Genomic DNA, 15,539 nt, shown 5'->3' with positions numbered 1-15,539 from the left:
ACCGAATGTATTCTAAAGGTTCTCTTTCTGATTTTCTAAGTAATTGTTCTTCCCATTTCCCCAAAATGCATTCCTAATTTAGATCTTACTGCTGTACCATCGTTTTGTTTGTAAATTTTTATCAACAAATGTAAAATAACCGTTTTCTAAAACTACATTGATCAAGTTCAGCACCTCTGCTGTTGGTGTATATATATATATATCTTAAAAACATGTATGTTTTAAAAACAAACCCGACCTTCTGTATTACTCATCAACACGCTTTTTAGTTGTCACGGATATAGATGGTCTGGTCTGACAGAACTGTTCAGGTTTTAAATGTGCTCTCTGGAATTAATGCCACATATCATCAAACAGAAGTGTATTTTATAAGAAGAAAAACAATCTACTCTGTTGTTTGAAACTGTATTTGTAAATACAACGTTCCTCAAAAACATAGTCTCCGCCGTCACAGTTTGCTATTGATAAGACTAAAGATTTAGTGGTGTACACACACTATTGAACCCACATGATTAACACCTGCACTATGTAACGTGTAGACATATTAGTCTTCCAGGCATTTAAAATCCCAAACAAGTATATATTTTTGTAGAAGATCTGGTTCATTGTGTCTTTTGCCCATCAGCGATATAACTGAAAAACACTAAGCATGTATCTTCCTAATAACCTTTCTAAATTGAGAAATTGAGAATTGCGCTAACAAGTTCATTCTTTTTTGTTATTTCATGTTTATTTCAATGTTATTTCATTGGTTATCAAACCACTGCTTAATCTGAAAGATTATAGTCCTATTCCTGTTATGGTCTTTGCCCACCTTGAAACTCCAGAAACAGAAATATGTCTGCAAGTCGTTTTTGGAACAGCTGGGCTAACTGTATAAGTATACAGATTTACCTGTTACGAAGAAGACAGCTTCTTCAATAGGTTTCTCCGTAGTTTTGGTGTAAAAAGCTGAATTTGATATTCTCCAGTCCCCCCAGTGTCTAGGATAAAGGCACTGCTCGTTTGAACAAGGTACTCAAAGTGATGTAAACTCGTCCTGGTCTGTCCCTGGTCTGTCCCTTTACTGGGTATTGCACAGATAAAAGGTGATTGCAGAGTGGTAGACTGACGTAGATAATTTACCCGGGCATACATTCTCCATTCGTACACTGAGTGCGTAGTTAGTAGAATACACTGCTGGGAATCGGTGCGCAATAAGTATCGGGCTATCAAACTGTGACCTTTAGTCTGAAAGGTTCAATTACACTACCTTCATACAAGTGTCGGGACATAACGGTTGATAAAAGTGCTGAATTTAATTATTTGTTACTCTATTTTATATAGTAATAGTAATTCAGCACTTACACTGCGTGTATCTTAATATTATTTCAGACTATGATATGCTACTGTAGTGAACATACCCGTCAAATTTGAATAAATACATGCATTGATTGAAGAGTGGAGTTTATACAGTAGAGAGAGAGAGAGGAGATAATGTATCCAGGTGCAACTTGTAGGAGAAATGTATTGCTGTAACAATAGTTGTAGGGTGTTCAGCAAAAAGAAGCAAGCACAGTACAAAATGGCCAGCCCTATGAACATGGTCCATTACATGGTACCATGATACACACACATACACACATACAGGGACATGCAATTACTTACTCCTTGAACACCCTAGAGGCCCTTACCTTATGTGGTAGTGTGTCCATACAGTGTAATTGTCCCAGCGCTCTGCTGGGACCCTCCCAAATGCAGACATGACCCAACTGGTGGCAAGCCCGGGTGGTGACTCTCTCAACTCTTTGTCCCATAAGGGGACACTACAATATGTTAATACATTTTAACTATTCCTAGTTATTAGGGGGCATTTATCTATCACAAACACATATTCCTAATTCAAGTACTGTAGCAACTGTAAAATATGTAATATGAAAGTTGTACTATTTACATCAAACAAGCATCCTTTTGTTGAGTTCTATTCTACAAATGACTCATAATAACAGGTAGGGCTAATTGTAACTTTTTTCTCTCATCCACAAAAGCAAAACTTTTGCTACAAAAAGATTTTTCCTATAATTATTTGTTTTTGAGAAATTTCTATAAATTATAAATTTCCGTTGGGGTACAAAAACTTTTGATTGCAAAAATGTAGTACTAGAGGCGCAAAACAACTACATCCCAAAAGTAGACCAATCAAAATCTAAAACAAAATGGAACTGCAAACGCAAGTCAAAAAGGAAGTTAGAAAGGCCAAGAGAGACATAAAAATGAGCATTGCTAAGGAGGCTAAAACCAATTCCAAAATGTTTATAACAATAAAATTATAACAGCAAAAGAACATTCAAGATACAAATGGCAAAAACATAGATAAAGAGAAAAAAATTGCAACTATATTAAATGATTACTTTTCACAAGTTTTTACAAAGGATATTGACAACATGCCCCACGTGTCGACCTGTTCCTATCCAGTTTTAAAAACATTTAGCATAACAGTGGCAGAGGTGTTAAAAGGACTAGAAGCTTTTAAAATAAACCGACAGGCTGGAGAATTGCAAACATAATACCGATCCACAAAAAGGGAGACAAAACCGAACCAGGTAACTACAGACCAATCAGCCTGACTTCTATTATATGTAAACTTATGGAGACTATAATAAGATACAAAATGGAAAATTACCTATATCGTAACAGTATCTTGGGAGACACCCAACATGTTTTTAGGAAAGGGAGATCATGTCTAACTAACCTGCTTGATTTTTTTTAAGATACAACATCGACAATAGAGAGCTGCAAAGCATATTCAAATCAATTTTATTTTTATATAGCGCCTTTTGCAACAGGTCGCCACAAAATGCTTTACAAAGGCATAAACAATCCATATTATTGAACACAGTAAACCTTTTTTAAAAAGAACAGAATTAAAACAAAACAGAATATATAAACTGTATTATAAAAAATATGATTTTAATCTAGATTAAAAATAAATAAATAAAACTATTTGAACAATATAGGGGCAAGAGGATATCAGCTTATATGACATGGTTTATTTAGATTTCCATAAAGCTTTAGACAAAGTCCCATATAAAAGATTAATTCTCAAATTGAACGCAGTAGGGATTCAAGGAAATGCATGCATGTGGATTAGGGAGTGGTTAACATGTAGAAAACAGAAAGTATTGATTAGAGGAGAACCCTCAAAATAACCAGAGGTAACCAGTGGAGTATCACAGGGATCAGTATTAGGTCCTCTGCTATTCCTAATCTACATTTAGGTTTAGATTTTGGTATAGTAAGCAAACTGTTTAAATTTGCAGAAGACACAAAAATAGGAGGAATGGAAAACGCCACTGCAGCAGCAAAGGTCATTCAAAATGATCTAGACAGCATTCAGAACTGGTAGGACACATGGCAAATGACATTTAATAGGTGTAAGGTACTGCACACAGGCAATACAAATGTGCATTATAAATATCATATGGGAGAGACTGAAATTGAAGAAGGAATCTAGGAAAACGACCTAGGAGTTTATGTTGACTCAGAAATGTCTTCATCTGGACAATGTGGGCTATAAAAAAGATGCTTGGATATTTAATGAAAAGTGTTGAATTTAAATCAAGGGAAGTAATGTTAAAACTTTACAATGCTTTAGTAAGAATATCTGGAATATTGTGTTCAGTTCTAGTCACCTCACTACATAAGGAGATTGCTGCTCTAGAAAGAGTGCAAAGAAGAGCAACCAGAATTATTCCAGGTTTAAAAAGCATGTCCTGTAAATACAGTATAATCGTAAATCTCGAAAAACTACTCACTTCTAAATCTTTTGTAGTCACTTTTGTATTACTTTAGTATAAATACATGTTAATTTGGATTCATATGTTGTTTTTTACTGACTTTATGTGAACGAAAAGACACATATTTGCCCGTTTTCCCATTGGAAATACTGATATTTTGAAATATCACTGTCCTGGTCACAAAAGCAAAGTTTGTGGGGAATAATAGCCATTTTCTATGCTTTTGAGGCATAAGCAATTAGGAAATAGCACTTACTACCCAGGAAAAAAAAAAAAAAAAATTGTTACACGGTGTAATTATAATTTGCACTACATTAACTGCATTCATTGCTGGCACTAATATGTTTTTGACCAAAGAATCAGTTAAATTAAAGAATGTTGTCAGACTTTGGTGTGACCAATTTAGTTATTTGTACTAGCTGGTCACTTGTCTGGCTGAAGATAAAAATCCATCATCTGAACATAATACATAATTTTAGACTGAACATTACAATTTGAATATCAATTGTAATTTATTAATAAATAAATAAATAAATAAATAAATTCAAGGTGACTTGTTTAACTTTAAATGTAAAACTGTGCCACTATTGTAAAGTTGTTTTTCTCACATAGTTGCTAAAGATTGTACATATTGTTAATGATTCTTTTTGGTCGCACTGATCCAATGAAGCAGTAGGTCAAATTGGTTGAACAGTAAAGGGAACACAGTTTTTGATTGCAATATGCAATTGATTCAACTAATCATGGCTCATCCCGTTTACATTAGCCCCTTTTAAGCCAACTTAGGTTTTAATTTTTTAGTGCAAACGCAGCTGACCCGGGTCCAGGCCAGGTCCATCCATCCCTGGCCTGCTCCTGAGGGAGCTCTGCAATGGCTTTGGCCAATTTTGGTCTACTGTGAACACAGCGGTCTCTGAGACGGCTCACATTCTCCATGCACACTCGTGGGCCATGCCCTTACTGTCAGCATCAAACAGGCACAGACAACGCAACAGGAAGTTGAGATTGTTACTTGGGCAGCAGAACCAAAAAGTATATTTGATAGAATGCGGAGAGACAGAGTCAAAGGATTTCAAAATATAAAGACTTTTATATTTGTGCTATAATGTGAAAATATAATCGTTCACACATATCTACAAACGTAACCTTTGATCGTAAACATCATATTCAGTTTTGAGGGTACCTCTGTCTAGAATTAAACAAATTATTACAGTAAAGGCGATAGGAAAATAAATGTTTTCCATCACTGGGCAAATACAGTCTGTTGTTTAAAGGTAATGTGCTTTTAGACCTGAACATAGTGCTTGCTTAATTGTATGCATCACGGCACTAATAATTTTACAATTAGAAAAATGAAGCTGCAAGCTTGTGGAAGTTTAATCCATTTAAACTTCCAGCCAGTTGCTGCTCCTATCTGAAGCAGCAGAAAGGAACAGCAACTGGCTGTGGTTGAGATGGAAAGATTCCAGATGGAGATCTCAAGCACAATAGAAAGAAGGCAACGCTGATGCACAGGTAAGTAAGCTGGGCTGAGCTGAGTGGGGGATGGAGGGGGGTGATGCTGGGACGCCAGAATCACTGTTGAGCCCTCTTGAGGTGTCGTGGGCTAGTCAACGAAACACAGAGGATGGAAGGTGCCCACTTGAAGACCCCAGAGATGAACCCTACTTAGCTCAATCCAGATGGTTGTCATGCTGATGCACTGGGGAGACCGCACTGGGTTGATCCCCGGAGCCAGCATCGCAGTCGCTGTGTGTGCTGATGCGCTGGGGAGGACAAAATGAGCTGATCCCTGGAGCCAGCGTTACACTTCAGCAATCAACACCAGACAGAAGGATATCTACATCATCAGATGGAAAACAACGCAAATGGATGGAGATGCAGATGGATCGCATTAGTTTACTGCAAAGCTACGTCTTAGTTGGTGCTTATCTTGGCGAGAGCCGAGATCAAATCAACATGAAGTTCAACATCTACTCTCATGTAATAGAAATCATGTAGTCTTTATTTTTCAAAGTGTTTCATTGTAGGTGCATTACGTGGATTGTGATAAGGTGTCCACAATTAAGGTTGGTCTTGAAATAGTACCCAGACTCAGAACTACAGTTATTCATCACAAACAAAAAAACAAAAGGCTTAAACAAAAGCACTCTAAATAACAGCAATTCTTCTCATAATCCTTCTGTGTTCCACTGTTCCGTACAGGATTGGCAATCGCCTTCACTGAAACACGTCACCTCCAAACAAAAGGTACCCCTTGGTCACAGTCCGCACTTCTCACAAAATCATTAAAACATTCTGCTCTTTCAAACCCACTAAACTATGTGGCTGTGTAAAGGTGGCCATCTTTGCCTCACGCTGTCTACATCTGAGCCAAGATGGCTGCCAGTCACAAAATACATATCTCTAAATGTGCAGGGCCTCTGCGCTGCTCCTGCACTGCATAGTGGTTACAAAACTATGACCTAGCGCCTTCCTCGCTCTACAGGGGAAATAGTTAAAAAGGTACAGATATACCTTAATTGAGCACCACCCCTCATCCCCTCTGATGGCTCCCACTCTCAGCAGGAGAAACTATATAAAATGGTAAGTATTTATAAATAAACATTTATAAATGTATTTATATTAACCCAGAACCTACCGGTTTGGTATTTTAAAAAGCTGGCAGGTATGTAGAGAGGAAATATAAGTTTGTGCATTTTTTCATTGTTTTTAATATTTCTTTCAAAATCTTGATCACATTTTCTTGTGAATAAAGCTAATCTCATCATGTAATGAACCCCCACTCACACACACATTTCTGAATGCACAATTCCAGTGTTAAAACAATGTATTGTAGTCTTTGGCAGAAATATTCCCTGTTCAGTACAAAATATAGACTTGGGATAAAAAAAAAAAAAAGTCTTCTCTATAGAAGAACAAAATCACTTAGAGAGAAAGATATCAAGCACACACTAAAAGATCTCTCAAGTCCTTCTTTAAACACATAAGCATCTTTTGGAAGCAGAGCTGAAAAAAAGTATTTATTGAAAATAATCTGTAATCAAAATGCAGTATTACCACGAATGCATGTGAAAGAGTGAAGTATGAAGATGGAATTCTGGCATTTATGCAGGTAACCCTCCGTTTTCACTTTTTCAGTACGCCAGCAGTACGTTTGAATCGCCTGTTTTCAAATATGTGTGCATTGAAATAAATATCAATTCTCTCTGTAGTATTTTCTAATTTACATTGTCTTCTTCTGTTCCGTTCATTTGGGCATGCAGAGCCAGGGGCCTGGTTCGGCTCCGACTCGTCTCAACCCTAAAAATTGTGAAGATCTTTAAAGATTTCTCTTCAAACATTTGTCTTAAGATTTGACTAAGTTTCTTTTTTTAGTTCTTTCTCAAAAAATAACTGAGTACAAAAGTGTGAAATTGTTACTTCTATATACTTCCAATAATATAGTGTCTCTTAATTAGCTGGGAAATAAAAATCCCAGACTTCCTTGGGCCTGATGTCAAATTCATATAGTACTTTCCCAGCTGCTTGCCAGGCTATATCACAGATGTAAAAAAATGTCTCTGGGGTTATATTTTCATGTTTATTACAGGATAAATGCTAAAAAAACTATTGGGAAATGTCAACAGTTGTGATGACAGGAGGCTGATTTTCAGACTGTGGAGTGACCAGGCATATCTGCTTTGTGACATTATCAACTTGGGCTCCAAGAATGAATCCAGCTTGTTCCCTTCCTTTCAGTTTTTTTTTTTTTTTAATTGTGTTTTGCTTCCATAAATATATGTGGGTTATTTAAAAAAATAAATAAATAAATAAAAAAAAAAAAATAAATAAAATAAAATAAAATAATAATAATAATAATAATAATAATAATAATAATAATAGAACTGTTTATTAAACACTGTAAAGCCATAAATATTTGGCGAATCACACCCATTATAACCTATTTTGCTCCAAATGTTGATGACCTGTTGCAATATATGAAGTATGTATTGAAATTTGATATTCATGCCAAACATGTTTGGGTTTTTTTTTTCATATGTGAAAAACGCATAATAAAAGGCTCACAGATACTTATGGCTTTACAGGAACTTTAGTTTTTTTTCATCATAGTATTTACTCATAACTGGGTCTAGAAGTATGCAAAAAACAAAGACATTTTCTCAACATTTGCTTAGGCACAATTCAGCTGCAGCGCCCCAAGGGTTAAATGTCCCCTCCAAAGAGCCCTGTCAAAGAAAGGTTTTTTGTGAAAGCACTTCTGGACAAAAAATCTGTTTTAATGTCTGGGTGCACATCTCTCCAAACCTCATGCAAATTGACCATTATTTTAAGCAATTTTAAAAGGTGGCTGTTTGCAATAAATTTATTTCTGCAGCAACTATAGTAATTGGAGTAATTGTGAAAAAACATTGATGTAGAAAAACTCGAGTTGGTACCACAGAAACAGACAAAATAATGAGTTTGTTTGTCTTTTGCCTCCACTGGTAATTTACAGAAAATATTTGCTAATTTCATATAGTCGTCTTTTTTTAATCACAGTCTTTATATTCTGCACATCTGATCCCACAAACATGAATACACTCAATCAATTGGTTTCCTCATGCATTCACTTGTCTGTAGCCATATTTCCCATTTATCAGGTAAATAAAAAATGCAATATCATTGGCTGAACATAGACATGCAGGTAGAAAATGGGTCAACTGAATATAGAGTAGTGGTCTATTCCAGGGTTTCTGTTTTTCATTTTCAATTACTTAATTAAACCCCTAATTGAACTAAATGTGCTTAATTAGACCTTTTCAGTTGTTCCCAGTGCCTAAAAAGCTGCCAATTTCAAGATATTTATAACATTTTATAGTTAACTATAACTGTTTAAAAGCTGAAAGCAATTAAAAAGGTATAATTAAGCTAACGGATAGTTCAATTAAGGGTTCAATTAAGTAATTGAGAACTCAGCTAGAATGAAAACCGGAAGACCCAGTGGGTCCCCAAGGCCAGGACTGGGAAATCCTGGGGCCAGTTTTTCAAAACTTTTAATCTGGATAACAGTGATCCGGATTTTATTTTGTTCAAGATTTCTTTTATCGGGGTCATGTTTTTCATAAAATGTCCCTGCTGGATTACTTCTGTCCACACTACAAATAATTACTATTACGAGATTTGTTTTGTTTTTAAAGGAATCTTGATCACAAAATATAGGATTGCAACATGTGGATCACTTGATCCAGATTATGTTTTGAAAAACCGGCCAGGTCTATTCTATTCAAGCAACTCAACTGCCAGTTTAATATTTTTTGACAACTCAAGCTGTCAATTAGTGACACATGGCTCGATTGTTATTGTCAATTTGATAAAATGTGGTTGATTCCACCAAGCTCTTAATTGCTTCTGCGAGCCAAATGGTTAGTCAAAAGATCAATAAAGAATTTTATTATTATTATTATTAATGAACTCAATATAAAAGTATGCAATATGTATAACACAATATGGCTACTTAAACTAACTAGCAGCTCAAAAAATGTATATTCTAAATCACGATTGACCAAGAAATGTCATGCACGTACGATCCAACTGTAGAGCAGGATACAGTGAGCGTCTGCAGTAGCAGAAGAGTGGACTTTTGAAGAGTGCTTTGGGTCCACATGACTACGGTTACCACCTTTTAGTGAAAATTCATTGAAGCTGTAACATCTGTGAAGCAGTTCAAATAAGTGTACACACAATCGTAATTTAAAATGAAATAAAACATTGTAGCGTTTTAGCATAAAAGAGGAACATTCCCGCTTACTGGAACTCACAGGTGCAAGGCGGTGCAGTCCAGCACAGTTCAATGGACACATACACACACACACAATAGCATCATGGCTGTCAATCAAAACACAATAGGAACTAACTTAAGAGGCTAACTTGGCTGGCAGTGTCAATTATATCTGTTTTTACTCTGTTCTGAATCGCTGGCAACTTGCTGAGGACGCTGCTACAGTTTTGTACTTATAGATGTGATAAGATGTGAATCCAAAAAGTAAAACCGTGACGATTTTAGTGTTTCTGTCTGGGACAAAAAAATTATTCTGAAAACTGGGACAACCAGTTTTCTCGGGATATCTCGTGTTAAGCCTACACACGGGTCCGTTCGTACTTACGGAGAGGGTTAATTATATGCTATGGGGTCATTTCTCTATAACATGGTTCATTCTCGTGTCAATTATTACTATTATTATTATAAATCGTACCAGCAGTGTTCACCGCGCACCATTATCTTTAGTAATGGTTTCTAAAATCGATTGATTTAGGCTGGCCAGAGATTCCAGGGTTAAAGGTCATCTGCAAGGTATATATACATCAATTCATATTTTGAAACGTCGGAAATTGAGATTTAGCAAGCTATATCTCAACTTAAATAGTCTATGTAGTGTTATGCAAACTTGTTATTGATTTCATTGTGTCATTTTATTGACTATTGATAGAAATAGTGTAATCGCGGCAGGGTATGTAGTAGATTGCAGAAACACTCGCTCTTGTATGTGTGGGCCCGATGGGGGAAAGTGAAATGACATAGTTGGTGTAGAAAGAAGCTATTTTAAAATATATATTTATATAACTTGTATGAAGAGAGTTCAATAATACCATTATTGAACTCGTTAAATAATGTAATCAGGTGGGGTTGGGCGATGCTATACTCATAACCATCGCTAGTTTTAGGGTGGACTATTTGTGGTATAGTTGCTAATGTTATTTATTTCCTGACTGGATTACTCTGGTTAATGACTACTTTCGGGGTGTGTCGTCTTTTAGAAAGGTGACCAAGTAATAATCACTTCTGTTTGCAAAGGTATCTGTCTGCAGTCCATCCGCTGTTGTGCTGCGAACCTAGTGCGTGCACGCATCATTTCTTTGGGAAAACTAGATCACGTCCAGTGTCATGCAATTCAGGTTCTATCCCGTTGATAAAGAAGTTATGAAGATTGTAGTTCACTGAGTAAAAATGCATTAAAGGAAGCACGCATGCTTCCGGGTTTCGCGTTCTGGTTTTTTGGAGGATGATGAAGAAGCGATTGATCTGGCTAATCAGTGGAATAAGCAGAAGAATGATGAAGTTCTTCATTGCCCTCGCTTTGATCGCCTATATTGCCTGTAAGTATAAATCACACCTGCACGCGCACTTATAAACAAAACTGTGTTGCTCCTGGCAGCACTACTACGGAAGCACCGATGTTTAATCTGTACACAGAACTAGAGGAAGTATTATGAATTATTGTATCATTGATAATACCAGAGATACAGAACACATCCTGTTTTGTGGGACTGTTATGAAAATACATCAAGGGATTTTCCGTTTGTTGGTCTAAGATGATAGATATGTATATACATTTCAATCTGTGACAAAGTGTACAAATGGTTAAAATATGATAAATAAATAATGAATATATACATTGAAAAAAAAAGTATTAATTTTAATGTAATGCTATTTTATTTATAAGCCATTTGTCATTTTATCAGTCAAGGAGATTAATAACTTGCACAAAGTTCATATCCCAAAATTGTTTGGGACCTTGCAAGGAGGTACCAGACTCTATGATTGTAGTGATCCAACATTACACGACTAGTCCTGGCTATAGAATATACAGTGTCGTCACACAGTTCAAAACTATACATATGTCCTCTTGTTCAGTATACTTTGTTGTGTGTGTGTGTATATATAGATTCATATGAGCTTAACATGCAGCCTACAGCACTCAGTATTCCCAGGTGGTCTCCCATCCAAGTACTAACCAAGCCCAACATTGCTTTGCTTAAGCATTGCATGGTAAGTTCGATTTGAAGAGCTTTTTGCCGTCAGAGACGTTGCCCAGGGGTCACTACAAGGAAGTAGCTCTTCTTGACCCCCACTGTATTGTAGACTGAAGCGTAAAGAGTAAGAGAGTACTGAAATATACTGTTACACGTCCCTGGGTGTTGATACAACTGTTTATATAACGTAGCTGCATTTTTTCTTTTCATTGTTAACATCATGACAACATTTAACTTTTAAAGTCTGTTTCGAAGTGCTTTTCAAAATTGCCGCTGTGGTGCAGTGATAGTAAAGCTTATTGCCCACATTGTCAAACAGGTAACACAGCGTCTTACCGGTAAACTGTATTGTTGCGAAACCCAGGTAAGAGTAAGTTTTATACTGTTACAGTTGTGATATGACTCGGAACAGTGAAGTGTGGACAGGTGGATGGCTATGACAACAGAATGGATGAGTCTGAGGCACACTTATACCAAGGATATTCTGCATATCCAAGATTATCAACTCCTTTACTTCTGTCATACTTGTTTAAATAATCGATTGTGTTTTTATAATTACAGATAAGTTACAGTAGTAAAAACTGACAGCTAATACCAAAAACACTTTTATAATTGTACCCGTCGACTGCATCTCTGGTACTACATTCAGAAAAGTGCGTTTTTCATATAGATTACGGTATGCCATCATTACCAGGGGGTATTTTTTTCATCAAGCCACCATGGGCAATACTAAAATAGACCACATGTTTTTTATATTTTTAAACCTTGATAAAGTAAGCTCAGAAGCAGCTTAATCTGACACCGTTCCATTGACTGTCAAAAACTTCTCCCAAGCTCTCTATCCAACCCTTTGTGAACAGCGTGATGGGCGTCCCCATAGACAATCAGTGGAGTGTGTAATACAGAATATCTGTAAGTGTATCGATATAAACCAGTTTAAACATGAACAGCTATATCGCAACTGTATCAGTCTTGTGAGTTAGGACAGAAACTGTTGTCATATCTGTATATTCCAAAGCGAAACCAGTATGATACAAGTGTGAACAGGGCTTTAGAGCACAGATCTCAAACCCCAGTGCGCTAGAGCAGACATTTTGAAAATAGCTTTGAAACAGACTTAAGTTTTAAGTGTAAGAAGTAATAATAATAAATAATAATAATAATAATAATAATAATAATAATAATACATTTTATTTATATAGCGCTTTTCATTTAGAAATCACAAAGCACTTCATAAATCAGCATAAAAACAAACATTTCAGTAGGCAGACAGTTAGAACAACAAATCATTTACAGAAAGCCAATCGAAAGAAGTACGTTTTAAGATTAGATTTAAAAACATCAACTGAGTCGCAATTTTTCAAATCGCCTGGCAGGGTGTTCCATAGGAGTAAGGCTAAAAGCAGAAAGCCCAATCAGCCACAGTGGCAGATGAGTCCTAGGCACAGACAAAAGAACATTGTTACCAGATCTCAATTTTCATTTGTAGGTATGTGGTACTGAAGGAGATTCCTAAGATAGGCAGGGCCTTGAATGTAAGGATTTCGAAGTTAGTAATTAAAAACTTAAAGTCAATCCTATATTTGACTGGCAGCCAGTGGAGAGAAGCAAGGACAGAAGATATGCTCAATTACAGGTACATTATTTTAACAGTTGTAGCAGCTCATGGGGGTGTATAATGCTATATTTTGGTATTTTCCTGTCAGATTGAATTGCTGCAGTGGAAAATGCCATATTCAAACAGTATAAAGTATGAGGTGGATTTGATCATTTTGTATAGCACCTGACCTATCTATAAAGCTTATTGCATAATTGAAATGATTACATGTTATGAATAGCTTGCTATACAATACTGTAGGTGTGTTTAGTAATCCTGAAATTAAAATAATTAAAGTTCAATTCACTATGTCTCATTGCCCTTAAAATAAACCAGGTATTGTCTGTCTTACAACCTGCTATTTCCCTGTTTAGATTTCATGACATTTCTTTTAGTTTTTCATACAATTGCAATCTTATTTTTATTCAGCAGCAATTTATGTGGCTAAAATCCATAGAAGATTTGGACTCTACCTATACTGTGGAGGATTTCCCTTGAACAACCGCCATTGATTAAAGCCTAACATCATATTTGCAATTTCCAACAAATTGCAAAAAAATCAAAACCTAATAAAGAAGCAAAGTTTACACTGCAGCTTCCTTCCATTATCATTCTGTCAGGTTTTTGTGTGTTCCCCTATAACTCTTCTTGTCAGAATGGCACTGGGATACAGTAAGCACTGTACTGCTGAGCATTTTCATGCAGGTTTCATGCAGTGGTCAGTCGGTCATCTGTAAGTAAAAGGTTAGTAACAGCTGATTTATATCAGTCTCTTCAAAAATGAGTTGAACTTGGTTCTACCTTTCAGTGTACCCAATAGGTAAACACGGCAGAGCTTTAAAGGATATTTTGGATCATTGTATCTTTGTTGGATGAGTCCTTTACTAATCACTGGTGTCCGGATGACGGGGCATATGTCTGTAGAATGCTACCCTAATCCTCTTTGCATATGGTTGTCTTAAAGTGTTACAAAACACCATGCAAAGCTTGCAAGTGATGGATTAAGTTACTTTTGCTGTGTCCTATGTTGTCTGTGTATCAGCATTATATTTTTAAACGTATTGCCAACACTCTTTAGTTTTTAAATCGCACATAGTGGGTCATAAATCAGTACATCAGCATTTACTTCAACATTCGCCAGGAGAAAAATAAAATGTGATCCAAGGATCACAGTGTATTGGATTACGCTCCCTCCTGCAACCGTGCTGGTTTTCTGTTCCCACAATACACCATTAATTTCAGCCAGAGCACGAGCATTGTTGCACGAGGGAGCATGAACTACGTGTACTGAGATGCTTGGAAGAAAGAAAATAAAGCAATGTGTTTCCTGTAAACACTTCAAGGGCCCCACTGTAACACTTTAATATAGTGGAGACTCACAACACTTAGCATTCCCCAAGCTTGATCTCAGGAGCAGTTAACTGTGCCCACTGAAAATAGATATTTCTGCATTTATGGAGAATCAGACTGGGTGTTTAATTGTGAAACGTAACATTATGTAATAGTTTTAATAATGATGACTAAAATTTCACTTGTACCAGTGCACAAGTACAGAGACACAATGATGCACGCTGCTGTTTGGTTTGTACCTTTGTCAGTTACGTTGTCAATATTGGTGCATGTGAATAAATCCAATAAGTTGACATTAACGATGTAAATGTTTGTGATGTTTGTTATAATTCTGTAACTTGTCATAATATTGGCAAAATTGTTTTTTTGCATGTTTCTAATGTTCAAGAGAATTTTTTTTACATTTGTTTAATTAGGTATTCAAAACCATCCAACCTGATTGTCATGTTCAAATCGTTCCTAAGGCGGTGATACAGTTTTTAATCTGAATTGAATTCTGTTTTTCTTGCCTCTGGCAGCAGATTGGTGTGCCTCCATTTATTAACATCTTTCTGTTGAAAATGGAAAACAAAGAATTAACACAATACAAGATGCAAATATTTACAGTATTGTACACTGTTAATTTTGCAGAAAAAAGGTATCGGAGAAGGTATAAGAAACTGATAACTGCAGGATTGCATGAAATTGGCTCTGACGGCAGAAATCATCCAGACCCACAAGTCTGTGCATTGAACAACAGTGGCAGTTTAGCAGCTGAAGAAACTATAATCACCCAGTGCTGCAGAGATTGATATGCCCAAGATAGCATAGTGTGAGAACACAAAAGAACATACCAAGATAGCATAGTTTAGGTATATTGTGAGAACACAAAAGAACATACCAAGATAGCATAGTGTAGGTATAGTTTAAGAACACAAAAGAACACACCAAGATAGCATAGTGTAGGTATAGTTTGAGCATACAAAAGAACAAGTACAAAACATAAACACAATCAAGCCAGAACCAGTTTACTTTCTGCAATA

The 15,539-nt window shown here is 36.1% G+C and overlaps 1 protein-coding gene across 1 annotated transcript in view; it reads left to right on the top strand.

Moving 5' to 3' along the window:
• The first annotated feature begins 10,278 nt into the window (after window positions 1–10,278).
• LOC121320709 (UDP-glucuronic acid decarboxylase 1-like) overlaps window positions 10,279–15,539 on the top strand; it is a 33,191-nt gene continuing 27,930 nt past the window's right edge. The window contains exon 1 of the mRNA XM_041259284.1: window positions 10,279–10,913. Coding sequence (XP_041115218.1) covers window positions 10,820–10,913 — 94 coding nt within the window. The 5' untranslated portion in view covers window positions 10,279–10,819. The remainder of the gene's footprint in view (window positions 10,914–15,539) is intronic.

Source organism: Polyodon spathula, chromosome 9 (genome assembly GCF_017654505.1).
Source record: "Polyodon spathula isolate WHYD16114869_AA chromosome 9, ASM1765450v1, whole genome shotgun sequence".
Classification (NCBI taxonomy): domain Eukaryota; kingdom Metazoa; phylum Chordata; class Actinopteri; order Acipenseriformes; family Polyodontidae; genus Polyodon; species Polyodon spathula.
Note: the sequence above shows the minus strand (reverse complement) of the source record. Positions and strands in the feature narration are given on the sequence as shown.